General features: G+C 38.9%; 3 protein-coding genes across 3 annotated transcripts; 2 read left to right on the forward strand and 1 right to left on the reverse strand.

The window, feature by feature from the left end:
• Positions 1-47: 47 nt before the first annotated feature.
• wdr77 (WD repeat domain 77) lies at positions 48-3,311 on the forward strand. Its single transcript, XM_039796365.1, has 10 exons — positions 48-449; positions 825-1,010; positions 1,104-1,245; positions 1,392-1,441; positions 1,602-1,672; positions 1,928-1,985; positions 2,197-2,268; positions 2,353-2,461; positions 2,544-2,612; positions 2,700-3,311. Exons 1-10 carry the CDS (start codon positions 341-343, stop codon positions 2,845-2,847), a joined length of 1,014 nt encoding a protein of 337 aa, XP_039652299.1. The 5' UTR covers positions 48-340; the 3' UTR covers positions 2,848-3,311.
• An 806-nt stretch (positions 3,312-4,117) lies between these two features.
• Positions 4,118-13,715, reverse strand: LOC120556688 (uncharacterized protein C6orf132 homolog). The gene is made up of 5 exons (XM_039796364.1): positions 13,469-13,715; positions 10,806-10,894; positions 7,813-7,903; positions 5,214-7,167; positions 4,118-5,128 (listed from the first exon to the last, which is right to left on the reverse strand). Exons 1-5 carry the CDS (start codon positions 13,545-13,547, stop codon positions 5,032-5,034), a joined length of 2,310 nt encoding a protein of 769 aa, XP_039652298.1. The 5' UTR covers positions 13,548-13,715; the 3' UTR covers positions 4,118-5,031.
• Positions 13,716-17,823: 4,108 nt separating this feature from the next.
• Positions 17,824-19,614, forward strand: LOC120558021 (guanylyl cyclase-activating protein 1). Its single transcript, XM_039798841.1, has 4 exons — positions 17,824-18,021; positions 18,656-18,805; positions 19,074-19,164; positions 19,463-19,614. The coding sequence occupies exons 1-4, from the start codon at positions 17,824-17,826 to the stop codon at positions 19,591-19,593; spliced, it is 570 nt and encodes a 189-aa protein (XP_039654775.1). The 3' UTR covers positions 19,594-19,614.
• The last annotated feature ends 32 nt before the right edge of the window (positions 19,615-19,646 follow it).

Here is a 19,646-nt window from a genome sequence, read left to right on the forward strand (position 1 = left end):
TAAAAGTCCAGAAGATGTCAGTAATGCGCCATATAAAGGCATCAACTACCATAAACTCAAAAAGAAGAAGAGTCCGAGCAGGAAGTGTCTGTACTGTCTATGGGTCCCATGCATGTTTTGCTCTTCGGTATTCACTCACTCGTTCATTCATTCTTAGAAAAGTTAGCTACATTTTAGCTAAAGTAAGCTAACGTATTAGCTATCTTTCACTAATAAGCCAAAGACAAAAACCGTGTTTTCTCTGCAAGCAAACAGCAACAGCTAGCTGGCTAACGCCCACATCGCGCTAACGTTGTTTGGAAAATTACTGCTGTAGCCATTGTGAAAGTGAGTTATCTGAATGAAAAGTGCAGTTGATACTAACATGGTGAAGGAAAACCGATGGAACATACCCCCCAATGCTCCAGCGTGCATGGAGAAGCATCTAAGCTCAGCGCAATACAGAGCAGGTACGTAACAAGGCAAGCTAGCTGAAGGTTACACCGGTAAACACGTGGTGCCGCTACTTGGTTAACGTTAGACTATTTACCTCGGGTTATTTGGTGTATATACAATCCGCCAAATGTTAAATAAAACAACATTTTGTTTATAAAAGTTGTGCACATGCTCTGCAGCCTAGCTAGATTATTTGTTGCAGGTGACTAGTTACGTTACTACGCAAACAAATTGCATTTAGCAGCTTAAATATGAGCTACTCTGTGAAATGGATGCAAACCGAATTGAAAAGTGACTCTTAACAACTCCGTTTAGTTTTCTGTCGAGGCAGCATTAAAATATAGGGGTTTTGAATGTGTGTTTTTCTTCTCAATTGGCTCTCTTCACAGATGGTACTCTGCTGCTTGGTGCCTCCAGCCTCAGTGGCAGGAGCTGGCAGGGTTCTGTTTGGATCTACAGTGACCCTAAGCAGGCTCCCAATGAGGAACTCTGCAAAGCCGGTGTGCAGACTGAGACTGGAGTCACAGATGTGAAATGGGTATCCGAAAAGGGTGTTGTTGTTGCATCAGACTCCGGTAAGAAGCAGATTCATATAGCAGTTATGTATCAAGTACTGTTCTTGAGACTTGGATGTTAAACTGGATGTTCTTTGGTTGGTTCCTGTGCAGGTGCCCTGGAGCTCTGGGAACTGGCAGAGGATGAACGCCTACTGGTGAATCGCTTCACCAAACATGAGCACGACCACATTGTCACCACAGTGAGCCCAGTTACTGGCGCAAACGGTGCTGTCACTGGCAGCATGGACTGTCGGTTAGACAACATTTTAAATGGATACACATAGTTGCAGAACAGAAGCATGTTGATTGTTTGTGTTAAAATTTGGCATTATGATTTTGGTAGTCACTTTTTTTCACCCCTTTCTCATCACAATCGCATTTTCCCTTACTTCACTACAGAGTTAAAGTCTGGGATCTCAGTCAGGAGACTGCTGTCACTACCTACAATGGTAAGGGAACATCTCAAAACTGCTCTCAGTATATCTATATAGTAGTAATATGAATGTTTGCTTTAATTTTAATTCAGTAATGAAAAAATGAAAACGCTCATTCGTAAAGATGGTTAAAAACCATAACTAAATATGTCATTAACTGTTTTTCTTCCTCCAGTGCACACACAGCCAGTCAGTTGTGTTGCCTGCAGTCCTACAGACGAGTCTCTCTTCATCTCCTGTGGTCAAGTAAGAAACTGATCAACAATTTGCATGCATCGTTAAAAACTCGTCTAATATACAATAATTGCTAGAACTAGGTTTTGGAGCACATTACTGCACAAATGTGCATTTTAATGAGGATGAACAGATTTTGATCTAGTGTTGTAACACAAGAAAGCTACAATAAAATGCTGTGTAATCAACACATAGTCCATCTGTAATAAAGAGCAGATAAAGAACTGTAAAACTTGTCTTTACTCATACTTGCATGTTATCCTACAGGATGGCCGTGTGCTGATGTGGGACAGGAGAAAGCCAAACAAACCAGCCTCAAGAATAGGTTAGCAACATGTCCCAGCTTAAACAACCAGGTTCAGACATTTTTACCATGTTGTTGACCGCATTGGAATTAATTTTACGCCAGTGGAAATTAGTATCACAGGCAGATAATTGTCTAACTAGCTACCATCAGGTTACCAGCTTACATCAAGACCCAATCTTTTTTTTTTTTTTTTTGCATATGTCAATTGCCGTCTTTTTGTTTGTCTCAGATGTAGAGTCCCCCTGCTGCTCGCCTACCACTGTAGCCTGGCACCCCCACCACAGAAGCACCATTGCTTTTGGTAAGGCCAAGCAGCAGATTATTGATTGACGGAGACATTACATCAGCAGTCCCTGCATTTCTGATCATGCTTATTGTGCCTAAGGTGATGAGCTGGGCAGAGTGACCGTAAAGGATTTCCTGGGAACAGAGCCTGCACGGGTTGAGAACGTCCACAGCCGCAGAGTTAACGGGCTCGCCTTCTCTACACATAGGTAAACATAAATTTTAGCATAGTATCATTGGCTCTTTTATTCCTCCTCTACCAACTTTTAACAAAACATTTTCCCCTCCCAGTGCCTCCTTGCTAGCCTCCATAAGTGATGATTGTTCCCTAGCGGTTATGAACTCTGAACTGCGAGAAATGTGAGTTATTTTACTTCATACTATAAAACGCATAGTTAACCTCCTGTGCCATTTCAAAAATACTAATCATATATTCTTCTTCTGCAGACTTAGAGATCGGCGACACCAGGACTTTGTCAAAGGTGTGTGCTGGCTCCATAATGCCTCCAACACTCTCACAACCGTAGGCTGGGATCACCTTGTGCTTCACCACACGGTGAATCCGGCTGCCGAAGCTCCCAACTCTTCCTCTTAGACCCAACAGATGCGCACACCCCTTGAATAGAACATGTTTTAAGAAAACTACTTTTCCCCCCTATTTTTGAGGGGTTCCATGTGTATCTAAAACGTTTTTTCTGTCAGTCAGAAAATATGGATTAAAGTGTTTCATTGTCATTTAGTACTCCAGATATGTGCAGAATAGTTGGACTTTTGCTCTCCCTGTCCTGGCCTTGGTGCATTTCTACTTTACTCTACGATTATGGTCTCCCTCTATCCACTTCCTTCATACTGTATAGCCTTTCCATGTGTAATTACACTTGAGGCAACCCATTTGTATTGCATAATTTTACATTAAATGTAACGTATGTTGAACATTAGGAGCATTTTGACACTTTGTGTTTCCTGGAATATACTATATGCTAACAACCAGTGTCAGAAATAATTATGGGCTACGGGCAAAATTGCCCATAATAAAGGCGTTTGCCACTATGAAACACAGTCAATGTGAATGGCTCCAAATTTCAAACATCAGGGGCAAAAATTGCCTTGTAAAAACATTTTTTTTTTCTACCTTGCTAACAGCAAGACTACAGAAAGAAACTGTAGTTTGAAAGTACTGGGTGTAAGAGGAATTATAAATAGTGTTCATGTATACCATTAGACTAGACCATATACCGGTACTATAGAGGTTTTCAAGGTGGGATGCAGGCCCCTCCTGGGTGGTCTCCAAACAGTTTCGGGGGAGATTCAGTGAATGGAAGTGAAAAAATATTGCGTTATCAAAAGATGATCACATTGAATAGCCTAACGTGTGTGATTTGGTTAAAGACATAGTTCAGAGACACGGTAGTTTTGGGGTATTTCACCGTTTTTCCCAGAGTCAAAAACTAATAAATGCCTTAGGACAGACCTTTTATGTTTTTTGTGCAGTCTGAAGTTATGTCAAACCGCAATATAAGGCGATCTTGGCTAAATTGTTGAGTGTCTATGGGATCAAATAATCATAATCCCATAGGCATCAAGGAATTGATTGAAACTAAGGAGGGGGCAATGAGATCTGCAACTCTAACGAATCTTAACATAACTTGACTAGCCTAAGACAGAAAGAGAAAAGGTTATTTAAGATATTGCTGATTAAAATCTTTATGTTGGTGCTTCCCTACTCTTTCCCCCAATTTATTATATAAACTACAGTGCAACTGTCATGCCAGTTCTTTTTCATATGCACTCCCAAAAGCACAATGTCAGCTGTATTTTTGACTTTTCTCAACTAAGATGTCTTGATACTAACACAAAATCCGGTGCACAAAAAACTCAATGACATTTATTTAAACATGCAATTACTGCTTGGATTTATTTTCCAGTTAGTTGTTGGACAACATTTGGTGCTTAAAGACTTTACAACCAACATTTTAAATATTTTGATTATACAACCTTGTCATTACATAAAACTACATCTTACAATATTAAGTTCTTTTGTAATCTTATATAAACTGATATGTACAGTATGAGTGTAGATACTTGGACACATTTTACTGCAGAAAAAAACTATTATACAGATGAAAAAAACAATTGATCAATAAATATGAAAAACAATCCTACTGAGAGAAACACACTTGTCTGAATTAACTGTTGGCTTCGTTCCAGTGGACATAATGTACATGTTTTTATTATTATTATTAATAATAATAATAATTGCATTTTACATTATTATTGTATTTTACAATCAAGAGTACAGATACATCTTACAAAAACTTCATCCAGGAATTTGTAGTGTAATGTAGATTCATTTTCACTCGGCATATACTTTAAAGCTTTGAGTAACTTAAGCATGAAGCATTTTAGAATGTGCATATTAAAGTATCACCCGTGTGGCATTGAGACAGAATAAAAAAGCTTTGATTAAAAAGGCAACATATACTTTTACACTGAATAAACAGCAGCAGCCAAAAGAAACCAAAAAAGTGGTCCTTGGACTGACACTTAACATACAAAACAGAAAACACTATGTGACAGTGATAGTGTGCTCTCCAAAGATAGATAAATACATTCAGAGTACATTGAGAACTGAGCAGACCATTGTTATGAGACATTCTTAACATACATAAAGTGTTTTTTCCCCCCCATTGTACAAATTCCATCTGATGCAAAATCACATCATCCAATCACATGAAATGTGTGCTAAACAGAAGAACACCTATATCAATATAACATCACATTAAGGATCCCCTTTACTGACCAGAGTAATAGGCTGTTTAGTTCCAGGCCGAACCGTAAAGGTCATACCATACGGATGTTTTGACTGTGTTCCGTTGCTGAAAAGAAGAACGTACATGATTATAAGTTGATACTGTACACAAACACTGTCTCAAAAAAAGTGTCCTATTTGAGCACTCTTACCTAGTGGGAACTTTTACTTCCTGATATTTTCTGACCAATTTATCCTCAAGCTCCTGCATGTCCAGTGTTGCTGGTTTGTTAACCACAGGGTAATTCTTGCTCTGTGGTGTGGCTTTGGGGACAACAGGCACCTTAATGTGATCCTCTGACAAGGGGGCGCCCCAGTCATCAGAACTGGACTCTGCCTCATTCACTGGGGCCATTTTGTTGTCCATTTCCAACATCTTTTTTTGTAAGATGCTCAGGAGTGTGGCCTGACTGGGTGAAAGATTGGGTGGAAGCTGAGCAGGGGCCGCCTTGGCTTTTGTCTGGACTTGCATCTTTGGCTTGACATCGATGTCAGGAGGTGGGAGTTTTGGAGCTGCTGGGGGTTTGGGTTTTGGAGGCGGAGGTGGAACATGAGATGGAGGGAGAGGGACCTCAGTTGGTGTTGGTGCCTTTTTCACGGGAGGGTCAGGTGGAGGGACGGAAGGAGGGGGCTCCATAATCTCGTCAAAATCATCAAACTCTGGTGGTGGAGGGAGTAATGGCATACTTAAATCCTCATGCTGTATGGGTTGAGACTTTGAGGGGCTTTGCACTGCATTGTGTCTCTGCTCAGCCAGGTTGGTGGTACCTGCAGCTATCCTACTGAGAGCTGAACTGGTGGATGGCATCTGATCGTTGACCAGAGCAGGACTGCTGGATTTCACTGGAGTCTGAATTGTTTGCTGATGTACCACAGGACTGACAGGCTTCACACTCTCCTGTACTCTCTCTAGAGATGTTAGAGAAGAGGATGAGCTGGACTTTGGGGTGACAATAAATGAATTGGGACTCGAGACACTCTGGTGAATACTTGCACTAGGCTGCTCTTTTGTCTTGCCACTGTTTTCCCGCGACAGAGGGTGACTCAATCTATGTTTATCTCTTTCTTTAGCTGCCATTAAAAGAGCCAGCGGGGAAGCTGCAGGTCCATCTCGTGGCCCGTGGGTTTCACTACTCTTCAGGTTGCGTAGTTTACGATCTATTATTGGACTGAATTTGCGACCTTGACTTGGAGATCCTTCAAGTTTGTCCTTGATGGGCTCTGAATTCACCTGAGAACTGTTAAGTTTCTGAAGCTGTGGTGACGGTAGATGTGGAGTCTGGAGTGGTTTGTCTATTTCTGGTTGTGCTGAAACTATCCCTGTTTTAACCTCCTTGTTTGGCTCAGGCAAGAGTGATTGAGAGGGTTGGATAATTTGTAAATTCTCCTTCAGCTCCTGTACATCTTTGAAAACTGGTTTAGTAGCCACTTTAGGGGTTTTCCCATCCACCGGGACAAGCACCGGGGCAGAGTTAACAGAGGCAGAATCTTCCAGGAGTAACATCTGCTTGGATCTTGAGTCATGCTCCTCATAACCGCTGAGAATGGAGGTGTTAGGAACACTGTAAAGCTTTGCTGTGTTTTGGGGATTGAAAGTGGACAATGTGGATGTCTGCACAGGGGGAGGTGGGGCAGGACTCTCTGGTGGGGAGTCAAAGTTGGAAATAGAGGACAGTCTAATGGGTTTTGTAGGTGGTTTTTTAGGAGTCTTCTGTTGCCTTTCAGGAGGGGGCTGTGGTGGGGAAAAGGTTTGACGCTCAAGAACTTTGGCAGGCGGTGGACTAGAACTGGGTACTGATGATACAGAGCCAATAGTGAGAGCAGATGGAGGCTTTGGCGGAGCCATTGGTGGCGGTTTTATGAAGTTTAAGTCTTCCTCCTCCATGAAGTGTGGCAGTGAGGTCGGTTTTGGAGCAGACATGGAAGGAGACTGAAGGGTTGCCAAATTTAGACTGTTCAGGTCACCCATGAAGTCTGGTGGAGGAGGAACAAAAGTCCCTGGGGGGGGTGGAGGTGCCATAGAGGGAGGAGGAGGAACAAATATTTCCCCCTCTAAGAGGTCAGGCACAGATATAACAGATCCATTGGACAAGCGATCTCCACCGACTATAAAAAAAAAAAAGAAGAGAGAGAAAAGTTTAAGTTGAACACTGTGGAGCAGGAGCACACACTTAAATGTTTCATGCATTTACACACTGTAGATATTCAGAATTATGTAAGAATTATTAAGTATGTCAATAAATTGGTAAATATACAATAAAAGTCCTGGATTCGTTCTGGATACAATCAGGTGCTTCCATTCTATCATCAACAATTCACTAAAAAAGCAGATATCTTAAAAAAAGGAGACAGATTATAAAGAATTAACAACTTTTTTGCTTAAATGAAGCCTGATAAACAGTTTAAAGCCTGATAAACAAGTGATTTAGTAATCTTACGACAGATTTAGAATTGCTCACAGCTAAAATTAAATGAATGATATCTACTTCTTTTTATAAATGTAAACACCCCCATTTTGTAAATATGCGGTTTGGATACATTCTAGAGGGTTATTGAGCAACAGCCTGGGCAAACATTTACCTGCCCTGCATTTTCAACCCTTTATGGAGACATTCTGATTGCTGTGATCCATCAACCGAGGCGGAGTTAAGGCACAGCAAATTATCTGGGTCCTTCAGAGTGTAAATAAGGAAATTCTAGTGTTTTCCACGTAAAACTTAAAATACATATTTGAGGTAGGTAGACACTCACCTGAATCGTTGGTCTTTGGACCCGTGACAGGGGGGAGGAGGGGGACTTTGGGTGTCGGGACGGCAAACCCTTGAAAACTGTCAGATGAGGACTGAGGAAAAAAACATCAAACTGTTGATATTTCAACATCTAAGGCACAAGAAACATAACATGGTTCAAGAGTTTGTACCTTCATGGTTGAATGCACATATTGGAAGTCGCTTTGGATAAAAGCGTCAGCTAAATGTAATGTAATGTTATGTAATGTAAAGGAACAGCAGAAAACATGACATAAACTCTGCCTCCTGTTCTAGAGAAGCTTTTTTTTTTTTTACTGGCAAGTATTCACTCCTGGAGTGAACAAACCCGTTCTCAACTATTGAGAGCAGCGCTCAATGTTCCCTGAACACAAATTAGCATGTCCAATAGGTGTTACATTATTGGCATCAATAGAACAAAAGTTGCTGACAAATAATTTAAATGGCTCTCAGGTCTTGGTGTTATGAGGTACCAACTGTATGGCCTTATTTGCAAATAGTTTAAAGTTAAATTTGTCGAAAAGCAAACCAGTGTATATATAATAACATTAAAATTTGACAATTGATAGAAAATAAAATGCATTGTTTTAATAAAACTCACTATTCTGTAACAACAACACTATGTATGAATTTGTTTCTAAATGGTGCATTTAGGCTGTTCTTAGGTTTGCTGTGACTAAACACGAGGTGGAGGATTCTAAAGGATCATTTTTGTACACCACACATCCCCATACTTTACTCATGAGGAGCAGTCTGTGAATCAGAGGATACACCTGTTATTCATCTCATTGTCCTACTGTTAATGTTGGCCTGGCTGTCACTTAGATACCTGTGTGTTTGTACTGTATGTGCGTGTGTGATTGAGTGTGAGGCAGATTGGCCGTTCTCTTCAGGGCCCGAACGCCACCAAAAATAAACACAGACTGTGTTGACACAATACAAGCCCATGAGAGTTAACGGGGTATATGCCCTTTGGAAGGGCAACACAAAACATATCTTTTCTGCTGTACCTTTTGACATTATTGTGACTTAGACTTAACGTGGACTCTTTTGAGTAATCTGCTAATGCAATAATGCAACAAGCTTGCACCACTTTCACTTTCAAAAGTGTATGAATTAAGCTGGTAATGAAATAGGACCTACATGTTGCTGGTATGCTGCTTTTCAGCGCTTTAAATGCTTGAAATAAATAATTTATAAAATAAATTGGACTTCTGCCTGATATCACGCCTTAAATGACAATCTTGGCTAATAATCGCAGGGCACTTATTGTTGCTTCTTGGAAAGTATCAACACTGCACTATAGGCCAAGGGTGTGTCAGTAAAGATGGCGTATGATCCAGTTTGAGATCATCTGTTTGTTCCCTGCACTATGACTCACTTTCATCTGTCGCAGCAGTCTCTGTCCTGGGTGTGCCACATCCAACACATGCCACAGACACATTCACTGAACACTCCCAAACACTTGAGTTGTGTGAACCAGAGCAGAGATGAGCTCTTTATTTATATTTGCACCATGACAACATAATGGGTGGCCTGACAGTAATGTGGACTGCTAATGTAGTGCTATGAGTTACGAATCTTCCCAAACCACTTAAAAATGAAAAACACAGCAGTATATTGGAATATCTAAAAAAAAGTACCAATACCACAATGTAAAGATACTTCATCACAAGTAAATGTCTTCTTAAATTCTACTTAAGTAAAAGTAGCCTACAAACAAAAAACAAAGTGCTTATTCTGTGATTGTTATACTGTACATGAGGGACTCAACTAGACACACTTTCTTTTTCTAAAAGGTTAGGAACCACTGGTTTAATCTTTTACAATGTATTGTATTAGATCATATGTTTTTATGTAAAATCTAAATCTGAAAAGTAATAGTAATTTTAACTGTCAGATACATGTAGTGGAGTAAAAAGTACAATACGTCCCAATGAAATGTAGAAGTATGAAGTAGAAACAATTAAAACTATTCAGGTAACTCACAATTGTAAAAGTACTTCATTTAATGTAATTAGATACTTTCCACCACTGGTGATACATTATCAATACAATGGAACCAAATATGGTTCATCACATATCAATGATATACGCCATCTTTCACAGCCATACTCCATATGATTTCAAGAAAAATGTCAGTGTTATCACTCCCACATAAAAATATATTATAGTTATCAAGGGAGACAGACACAAACATCTCCAAACTCGACCGGCACCAATGCTCAACTGACAAAATTAAAAATGATTGACGAACACTTGGTAACATGTCCCAGCCCTGTGCTTGTTTAAACTGACCCAAATTAAAACGCAGTCAAACACTAAACTGTCCTTCATCAGTTAATTTGCATCTGTGCAGCTCTGCAGATATGGAGTACACAATGAAGAAATCTATATCCACGACGTTCCACTTCGGGGATTGCTGCGATGCCGGCAGAAATTACACCGGATGTTACCTTCCACTTTCTTTGTGTAGGAATTTTAAACTCCGGTGGATTTATGTGGACTATGGTTAACTCTCCTCAGATCTCTGCATGGTAAATCCAGACAGCTAGCTAGACTATCTGTTCAATCTGAGTTTTCTGTTGAACGAATAAAACAACCTTTGAACGTACACATGTTCTACCAAAACAAGTTCCTTCCCGAGGCTAATTTGGCACCGTCGCTCTGTCCGGCGCCTAGTTCCGCCCATGACGATTGTGATTGGTTTAAAGAAATGCCAATAAACCAGAGCATGTTTTTCTCCCATCCCTGAATGCTGTGTGGACTAGCCAGACCCTCCTCCTCCGCAGCGCTGTGGAGGAAGGTCTAGCAATGCGAGACTAACAACAAAGTAATTCTTTAATTGCAGATAAACGACAGGGTGGAGTCTGCTCAAACGCATATTTTATGTTATGTTATACAATGTCAACGATTGAGTGATACATGTGAATATGTACAGTGTAATGCACCATGAAGCTTTATTGAGATACTCACAGTGTGATGGTTGACAGTGGGTCTGGCCCGCACGCTGGCAGTTCCTGACTCGGGGATCGCTGATGATCCCAGCACCAGCTCCACCTTGTCTGAGGAAATAAAAAGCCAAAGATTTGTATCCTATTTGTATCCTCTGGCAGTCCGTTGTGAGCAAAGCAAGTTTCAGTTCATGCTTTTAGCCATTACATTTCTGCTCAAAGCTCTGTGAATACTTCGGCCAGAAAGAACAAACAATACGGTTGATGTAAGACACAAATGAACATGGGCAGATATCTTTTGACTTAAAAGAACAATAAATTCACCATTGCTGACATTATGCAGTATTTATGATTACTTTTCCAGAAAGCTGTTAATTTCTAAAATGTCAAAGCCTCATGAGAACATTTCACCTTCCGAAACAGCACTGTGTCCAACTGTCTATTGTTCTCCTCTCCGGTGAAGATTAGTACATTCTGGTTATTGTGCAGGTAATGACATACTGGATGCACCAAAAGTGGCCTCTTAGTAGTTGTCACTCAACCTAACGATCTACTGTGTGAACCCATGTGCTGTTAAAGGTAGTTTTGTTGTTGACAACTAAATACTGTTACAGGCAGCTAAACAGATGACTGTAATCTTTGTTTATAGTTCACCAATGTGTTGAAGTAAAAGCACAGTTAAGGTGGTAACTGAAGTCAATTACAGCAACACAACTTGTAGCATAAGACACAATAATTAATCATACTGTATTTCCAAATATACATAGTTTATCTGTTGTGACACTTGCCAAATTGATTTCAGGATTTGAACATTTCTTATGATAAATTTTGGCTCAATTAATTTGACTTGTATACATTTCTCTCTCTCAAAAGAGAAGGCATCACAGGTCAGCATAAACTTTAATGATTTTAAAGTTATTATCTAAGTATTTTATGTTTGTACTGCAAACAGCAAAGCCTGATGATCCTGCAAGTCAAAATGGCAAAAAGATATTTATATAATTCTTTGTTTTGTAGAAACGGTCTTTATCTTAAATTGAACAAATTTAAACTAACTGATATTATCAGAGGTCACTGGGGTCGGGAGAAAAGTCGTGCATTCCTTCGTTGCTCATTCCAGTGTCATCTTGTGTTCAGTAAGTAACTGGTGACAGAAACCTGTCACTGAGAGGCATTTAGTCAACACCTTTCATTGAAGAGTGACCAAAGGGCCGCACATTATAAACAAGGAACACAAAGTGTTTTTCCTTTACTTAATAAGTATAACCATCATGTTGGGCCTGTGATGTTCATGCACTTGTTACCAAAAATGCAACTGTGGGATCAACTCAGTACGACTGCAGAAAGAATTGCCTGTGATGATAAACCAGTCTAACCAAATGATGTGTTTCCCTATTGTGCACCAGCCTGATTTAAATAGTCAAATATTCTCTCTCGTGTTGCGGTTTTGCATTATTTACCCTTGCTTTTCCTGCTGCTCTCACCAATTAAATCACATGCAGCTGGGCGGTTTATCTGTAATCTGATCTCAACATGTGAGAGTAGATATTATCTAGTGTTAATATCGTGGTCAACCTTTTGGTTACTCTTTTCCTGGTCTAAGAGGCTGCTTTAATTAAAAAATAATAATAATAATGAATACATGGTCATCATTTCACTTTGTTTTTATAGTCTGGCTAAAAAAAACTGAACTTAAGGTCCACTTACTATTTCTCTAGAGCTTTCAACTGCATATCATGGTCTTTCTCAGCAAATGGGGGTGCTTAATTGTAATAGCATTAATATGCTGTTATGTTGTTATACTAACATATTTTTTTTTTAATCATTTTTACCTGCTCTTTAATGTTTTAATTTGTTTTTTAATCGTTTTCTAACTTCTCTGTAATGTTTTATGTAAAGCACTTTGAATTGCCCTGTTGCTGAAATGTGCTATACAAATAAAGCTGCCTTGCCTTGCCTTACTATGTCCTTATAGTACTAATAAATGTGTATTGATATTAAGGTATTTAAACAAAAGCATTTTTGATTTCATCTGTGTCATCCAGCCCTACTGTATTGTCATCATATTTCCTTTTTTATTTACAATAATTTCAGGTTATACCATAATCACCACTAGATATCATTTTGTTGTGTATATGAGATTATAGCTGACTCATATTCACATAAACTACACCCAGACAGGTCAGAACAGCAAAAATCTGTTAAACAAACACACTGAAAGCAGCTGTTGTAGACATGTTATTACAATTATATTAAAGAGTATTGGATCTTGGAGATATTCAGTTACACCAATGTTCCCAATTGGCTGGAGTTTCTAGATATTGTTATACACAATCCCTTATTTCTTTAAAGCATTAAGGCAACACTAAATAACATTTAGTGAATACAATTGGTGGAGGACAGAGGACAGGTCAGTGTGCAAGGTCATCCAGTTTTACCAAGAAGAGACATTTCAAAGCAGAGGTTTCCTCCGCTTGATGGCACCTGCTGCTCCCTAGAAATATTAGAATGCTGTTTGGATTTCCTTTAGGATCAAACAGTATGAATAAGTCTATGAGAGCTTCATGGCATTAACACTTCTGTCAGTGTCAACACAAAGTACAAAGGTCGTGTTGTTCTTCAGTAAAAGTTTAAGTAAATCTCCCTTATAGCCAATGGACCCTGTAAGCAGTGTAGGCTACTCACCCATGTCCTTGATTTTAATATTTGTGTCGAAAAGAGACTGGTTCTTTCGACCCAGAAAATTCAACGTTCCCCTCTTCATGATTATTGATTGATACGACTGGTCGGTTCGGGCACAATTATTGACGCATTTTAAATCAATAGGTAAATCCGAGGTAAAGCGCAAGTGAGCTACTTTCGCGACAGGTGTAGCGCCGTGCAGCAGTAGCCTAACCTAAACCTGACTCCAGTGATTTAGTGCAGACTTTTCGGGAAAATGGAGCAAACCCCGCCTACTCCCCTTTCTCTGTTCCTCCCTGTTTTAATACACTCCCAACAGGTGAGGCCTCGGCTCTCCTTTTCATAGACATTCCAGCACAAATCTCACCTGCGCACTGAACGAGCTGCTCTGTGGTGTATGTACTTGGCAAGGCTGACTGAGAGTGTTTCATTAGACGTATTAGGCCTATTCGGTTAAAAACATACCATCATAAACATGTTTAGAACACAGTTTACCTTTACAGCACCTTAATAAAAAAGTCAAAGGAGCTTTTATTTTGTAGGGGGGTCACCAATGGGCCAGTGCTTGGGCTTCCAACAGAAAGTGAGATGTTGATGGTAAACAAAATGACTTCTCTGCCCTCATGACAAATTGAGTAATGAAACAATCATTCCGACCATAAGTAAGTAAACTTTACGATTGTCAGGGTGTCTTGGACTGTTAGTCAGTGTTCATTGACTGTTTGTTTCCCCATTCACTGTCACCAGCACTCACTCTCTCTCATTCTCCAGCACACACTCCTCCCACTGATTCATACTCCTCGTCACTCACGCAGATCAGACTCTCCCAGTTCCCTCAGTCCTAATTACACACACCTGCACCTCATCAAGCCTCATCCTCAGTCCACCACCTGCAACTAATCAGCCACCACCTACATAAGCAGCACAACCACACACACTCCTTGTCAAGTCTCGTTTCCACATGACGCTTTGACCACGCACGTTAAGCCTAGTCATTCCAAGTTTGCCTACCCTGTACTTCGGATCCTGTTGTCTGCTGCTGCTCTGGAACCTGCCTACCCAGCTACCAGATTTCCTGCCTGTTGCTTCCTGCTCGTTGTTGGATCATTATTAATAAAGCTCAGCTTCTCTACTGCAGTCTGTCTCCTGGTCGTCCGTGACAACGATAGGCTACTTTATGGCTATAGCACCTTTCAAAGCCAGAAATTATGGTTACAGTTATAGTTTGATGATCAAGATTGTAAATACAAAACCAATGATAAGTTTCTAAAATATGATGCATTATTATCATTTAAACTATACAAAAGTATATAAAGCAAAATAAAATTCACCCCACTTCAACCAGCTACAACATTACCAATGCTTACATGTAATGCATATTTTTACTTTTGAGACTTTAAGACTTTAATTTTTTTATAGTGTGGTATTGCTTCTATTATTTTACTTTAATGATCTGATCTGAGTACTTCCATCCCATAGGTACACATAAAATACCATGAAATGCAACAACAAAATCAGGAAATGGCCAAACATGGATAAATGAAACAAAATAAAAAAGAACAACATAAATCCATAAGAGCATTTGTTATATAAAAAAGAAAATTTGACCGTGGAACAACATTTGGTCAGAAATGTAGTGTTTGTCAGAAACCTTAACAAATCAGTTAGTGCCATGTTATTTATCCCTCTGGGTGTTTGCTCAGTTATCAGTTATTCATTAATCATGGTTGAAACATTACGTTTTTGTTATGACTCCACCTTTTAATCTTTATTATAAATCTGTGGCATCACTCAGATATTAACTCTGTGGCATTATTTACCTATGGATGGTGAAGCATGTGGCCTATATAAGCAGGATAACTGTAGATGACGGTAAAAGCTAAAGATGATCAAGATTCCTCTAAAGCTCAGAGTGTGCTGACCCCTGACAGCAAACCTACACCAACTGTACACTAAACAAAAGAAACAAAGATAAACAAACAAAGATCTTTTTTTCTTCATCAGTTACACAAAGATAATACCAGTGGTGGACAATAACGTAGTACATTTACTCAAGTATGATGTTTGTATAACCTATTTTTTTTACTTTATAATTAATTTAATTCAATGTTTGGGTACTTCTATGAAAAAATCATAGATTTTACTTCACATCTTGTATTTTGGAGCTGCAGTTACAAGTTACTTATATAGGCTATGTATACATATATATTGTGTACTATATCATATATTGGTATATAGTACATTAAACATTATATTTAATAGTCTACCTAAAATTATGTGAAATATTCAGGAAGAAAATATGATGATCTGATGAAATCAAAAATCCCATGACTTTGGTCTAAATACCTTGAGATCAGTACACTTTTATATGTATATATAAAACTGAACCGCTGATTCTGTTTAAAGATCCTAAAACAGATAGTAAGTGGACTTTGAGTTAATTTGTTTTGGTCAAACGTTTGATAAGACGACCATGCATCCACTGTTTATCTCGCTCAGCAAAAATGGTTAAATAAGAACATTGTATCACTTAAAGAAACAGTCATTAATTATACTTTGCAGTATCACTACTTTTATTTACGTCAAAGATCTGAAAACTTCTTACACCACTGGTTTGTACGGATCCATGAATCTGGTAACATTTAAATAATTCAATAAGGACAATTTATCTATTTCCTCGATCAGATTGATATAAAATACAGCATGACAAATAATCACATTTAAATATCCATATAATGAGTGCAATAATCCGTGTTTAGTGAAGTAAATTTAAGTAGGAGCAGTTTTGGCCCTGAGCTTTTAATTACATAATAGTGGGTTTTAAAATATTCAAGCCGTCCAGAGAGCCAGTCACTCATACTTTTTTTCCTACAGTCAGTTTTTCTGGCACGTCTGTCAGTCACACCTAAACTTCCGTTGTGGGGACAAACCAGACCGGTCCATCCAGTTCCTCTGTCCTCAGTGAAAATTCATCGTGCCAACGCAAAGGCCAACTGATGCTGACTGAAATGTGAAGAATGTGCCGGCACGCTTTATCTACTTCACTGTGGGACATAGCAGTTCTGTGCATCATAAGCTCTTTGGGCCATTCATTTAATTATTCAGGCATTTATTCTGTAATGTATTTCCACAATATGCTCATTCAATGAGGAAGGCACAATGGCAGCATTCTTTTTTATGTCCTTTAATTGCTAATAAAGCTACTTTACACAGTTGTTTAAAATGTTATGTTTTAATGAAACATGGCTGTAAATGGCAGTGTCCTGATGGCAGATGGTGCTAATATACAGCATATTTTCAATTCCTGCTTTCATCCCCTTCGTTTGTAATTCTAGTCTAGGCTGACATTATGTATTTACAGATACTTAAGTAAAGGGAAATGAAGACCGAAATAGGAAGACCATAAATACTTTGCATTCCATTGTGATAAGATATAGATCAGTTGGAAATGAAACTGAAGATTATATTGTCACCAAATATATTTTGTGGAAGAATGTGTTCAGTTACTAAGATGACAGCTGCAGTGTGTTTCAACATAACATATCTGTTAGCTGAAGCCTGCTTACATTTTTTTCTATAGTAGAGTAGCTCCAATGAAAACTGTTCACAGTGAGGTCTGTGTGAGCCTACGTGCTTATCTGATTTATCTGTGAACTGATCTTTTAACTTGCTTTAACAAAATATGTCACTTGCTAGCATGACTGTAGAATATTGTTTATGAAAAAACTGAATAGAACAAAATATAATCAAGTACACAAATTCCTTAGTATATACTATCCCAGTTACAGAAAACGTTTTCTGCTTAGTAGGCTTACTGCTGGCCACTCACAACCAACATAAGTGCTAAGGAGAGACATTTCTTTTACAAACTAATTTAAGGGAGAAAGATTTGGTCATTTGAGGAGTTTTTGGTTAGGTGAACACATTATAATAATATAAGGCCATGTATGTTGCAGAGTTCATTAAGCACAATAATGCTTACATGAGCAGTAATTATTGATGTTTCATTTATAAAAGTCAGTCAGAAATCTTTGTTTTTGGGTAGCTGATGCTTACACAAGCATTTTTTTTACAATACAGGTCTCTTTCATTAGTTAAGTCTTTGCTGGCAAGCAAAGTAGTTTACAACTTCTGAGCCTTTCACTCAGACACACAGAGAGATGATTGGCTTACACACACACACACACACACACACACACACACACACACACACACACACACACACACACACACACACACTGAATCCTGCTGCTTGTTTTTAGTCTGCATACTGGCCATGTCTGGATGCTCCGTAGATGCTGTACATTCTGGTTAGAGTTTTTATAGGATTTTGTATATCTTTATTTTGAAAAACAGACATGGGGAACATACCTGGTTTGACTGTGGATGAACTACAAACTTGTGAGAGTCATCAGTGGTATAGAAAATTCATGACAGAGTGCCCGTCTGGACTTCTCACCTTTTACGAATTTAAGCAGTTCTTTGGCCTGAGGAATCTGTCGGACACTTCAAATGCCTACGTTATGACCATGTTTACAACGTTTGATATGAATAATGTAAGTTCATTTATAATCTTCTGGCAGGGTAATATATTCATGTTAATGTTACTATATCAGTAAAAGTGAAACTCTACGTGTACTCATCAGCTTCTTTTCATCTTTCCTGAATTGCATTGACAGTGAAATGTTTTTAAACTCTATCCTTTGCACAAAAAGATGTAGAAGGTTCACATTAATAATTTTATATTTGCAGCCAGGTAGTACTTGGAATAATCTAAGTCATACTCATAATATAGGCAATACTGCTAATACTACAAAAAATAAGAATCATATTGATCATCTTCATCCTCATCAGAGAACCACTAATAAAAAAATGTATTTGTTTGTATGTACTTTAATTCCAGCAATTAAATCTGTCATGTCAATTAAAACGCTATGGATAAATTATGAATCTCTATCCATATGGAATTTCCAATAAAAGTGTTTATTCAGTAGTTATGGCTGTATTATTATTAGATCATTTTGGGAGAGAAGCAAAGTATTACATTTAAATAAATTATAAAATGGGTGGGCAACAGGCCTTCACTCCACAACGTGCCAGTTTTTTTGCACAGACTTTAATGCCACAGGTGTATACAATGCTATAATGCTCTGCTAATGACAATGTTCATGGTTTCCCTTTTTTTTGTAGGATGGCTTCATTGACTTCATAGAGTATGTAGCCGCTCTGAGCCTGGTGCTAAAGGGAGGAGTGAAGCAGAAGCTCCGCTGGTACTTTAAACTGTATGATATAGATGGGAGTGGCTGCATCGACCGTGAGGAGCTGCTTCAGATAATTAAGGTACACATAAGCCTTCATGTTAAAGCTTGACATATGCTGGCTTAGTGACGAACCAAAGGAAATCCCAAGTACTGTCCTGAAACAACCTGCTCAGACCACTCGGGCCTGAATGAGATACAAGGCACAGAGATCCCACCCACATTCTGTCTGTAATACAAGGTGCACAGGCAAACAGCTGGAACTTAGCTGACATCTACTGGTTGAAGAAATGTAAGCAACAATACATGTCAGTTGTTAACATGATGTCATCTCTTTGTGTCATGTTTAGTCCATCCGTGCAATCAATGGAGTTCCTTTCGAGATATCAGCAGAGGACTTTGCCAACATGGTGTTTGACAAGATTGACATCAATGGAGATGGTAAGACCCAAGGGAGTAACCTCCAGTCAGGTATTGGGGGGCACCCACTGGGTTAAGGGGGTAGATGAAAAAAAAACCAAATATCCTAACCTTGGCAACTTATTTACTAAATATGAATATATGTTACCACCAGCATTCAAATATTTAAGTTTTGTTTGTGTGTGTGTGTGTGTGTGTGTGTGTGTGTGTGTGTGTGTGTGTGTGTGTGTGTGTGTGTGTGTGTGTGTGTGTGTGTGTGTGTGTGTGTGTGTGTGTGTGTGTGTGTGTGTGTGTGTGTGTGTGTGTGTGTGTTTTCCAGGTGAACTTTCCTATGAAGAGTTCATGGATGGGATTCAGAATGACGAAATGCTGTTGATGACACTAACACAGAGTTTGGACATCACACACATTGTCGAAAAAATTCAAGGAGAGATAAGGGCCAACAACTAAAATCTCTCCAACTTTATGGACCCTGAAATATACATTTACCGTGCCACCGCTGA

The sequence above is a fragment of the Perca fluviatilis genome, chromosome 4, assembly GCF_010015445.1.
Source record: "Perca fluviatilis chromosome 4, GENO_Pfluv_1.0, whole genome shotgun sequence".
Classification (NCBI taxonomy): domain Eukaryota; kingdom Metazoa; phylum Chordata; class Actinopteri; order Perciformes; family Percidae; genus Perca; species Perca fluviatilis.

Excerpts from the sequence above, each read along its gene's own strand:
- wdr77 (XM_039796365.1), top strand. The coding sequence starts at position 341 with ATGAAAAGTGCAGTTGATACTAACATGGTGAAGGAAAACCGATGGAAC. Across the intron at positions 450-824 it reads CTCAGCGCAATACAGAGCAG|ATGGTACTCTGCTGCTTGGT; the intron begins GTACGTAACAAG and ends CTCTCTTCACAG. Across the intron at positions 1,246-1,391 it reads ACTGGCAGCATGGACTGTCG|AGTTAAAGTCTGGGATCTCA; the intron begins GTTAGACAACAT and ends ACTTCACTACAG.
- LOC120556688 (XM_039796364.1), bottom strand. The coding sequence starts at position 13,547 with ATGAAGAGGGGAACGTTGAATTTTCTGGGTCGAAAGAACCAGTCTCTT. Across the intron at positions 7,904-10,805 it reads CCACTGTCAACCATCACACT|TCCTCATCTGACAGTTTTCA; the intron begins GTGAGTATCTCA and ends TTTTTTCCTCAG. Across the intron at positions 7,168-7,812 it reads TCCAAAGACCAACGATTCAG|TCGGTGGAGATCGCTTGTCC; the intron begins GTGAGTGTCTAC and ends TTTTTTTTATAG.
- LOC120558021 (XM_039798841.1), top strand. The coding sequence starts at position 17,824 with ATGGGGAACATACCTGGTTTGACTGTGGATGAACTACAAACTTGTGAG. Across the intron at positions 18,022-18,655 it reads CAACGTTTGATATGAATAAT|GATGGCTTCATTGACTTCAT; the intron begins GTAAGTTCATTT and ends TTTTTTTTGTAG. Across the intron at positions 19,165-19,462 it reads GATTGACATCAATGGAGATG|GTGAACTTTCCTATGAAGAG; the intron begins GTAAGACCCAAG and ends TGTGTTTTCCAG.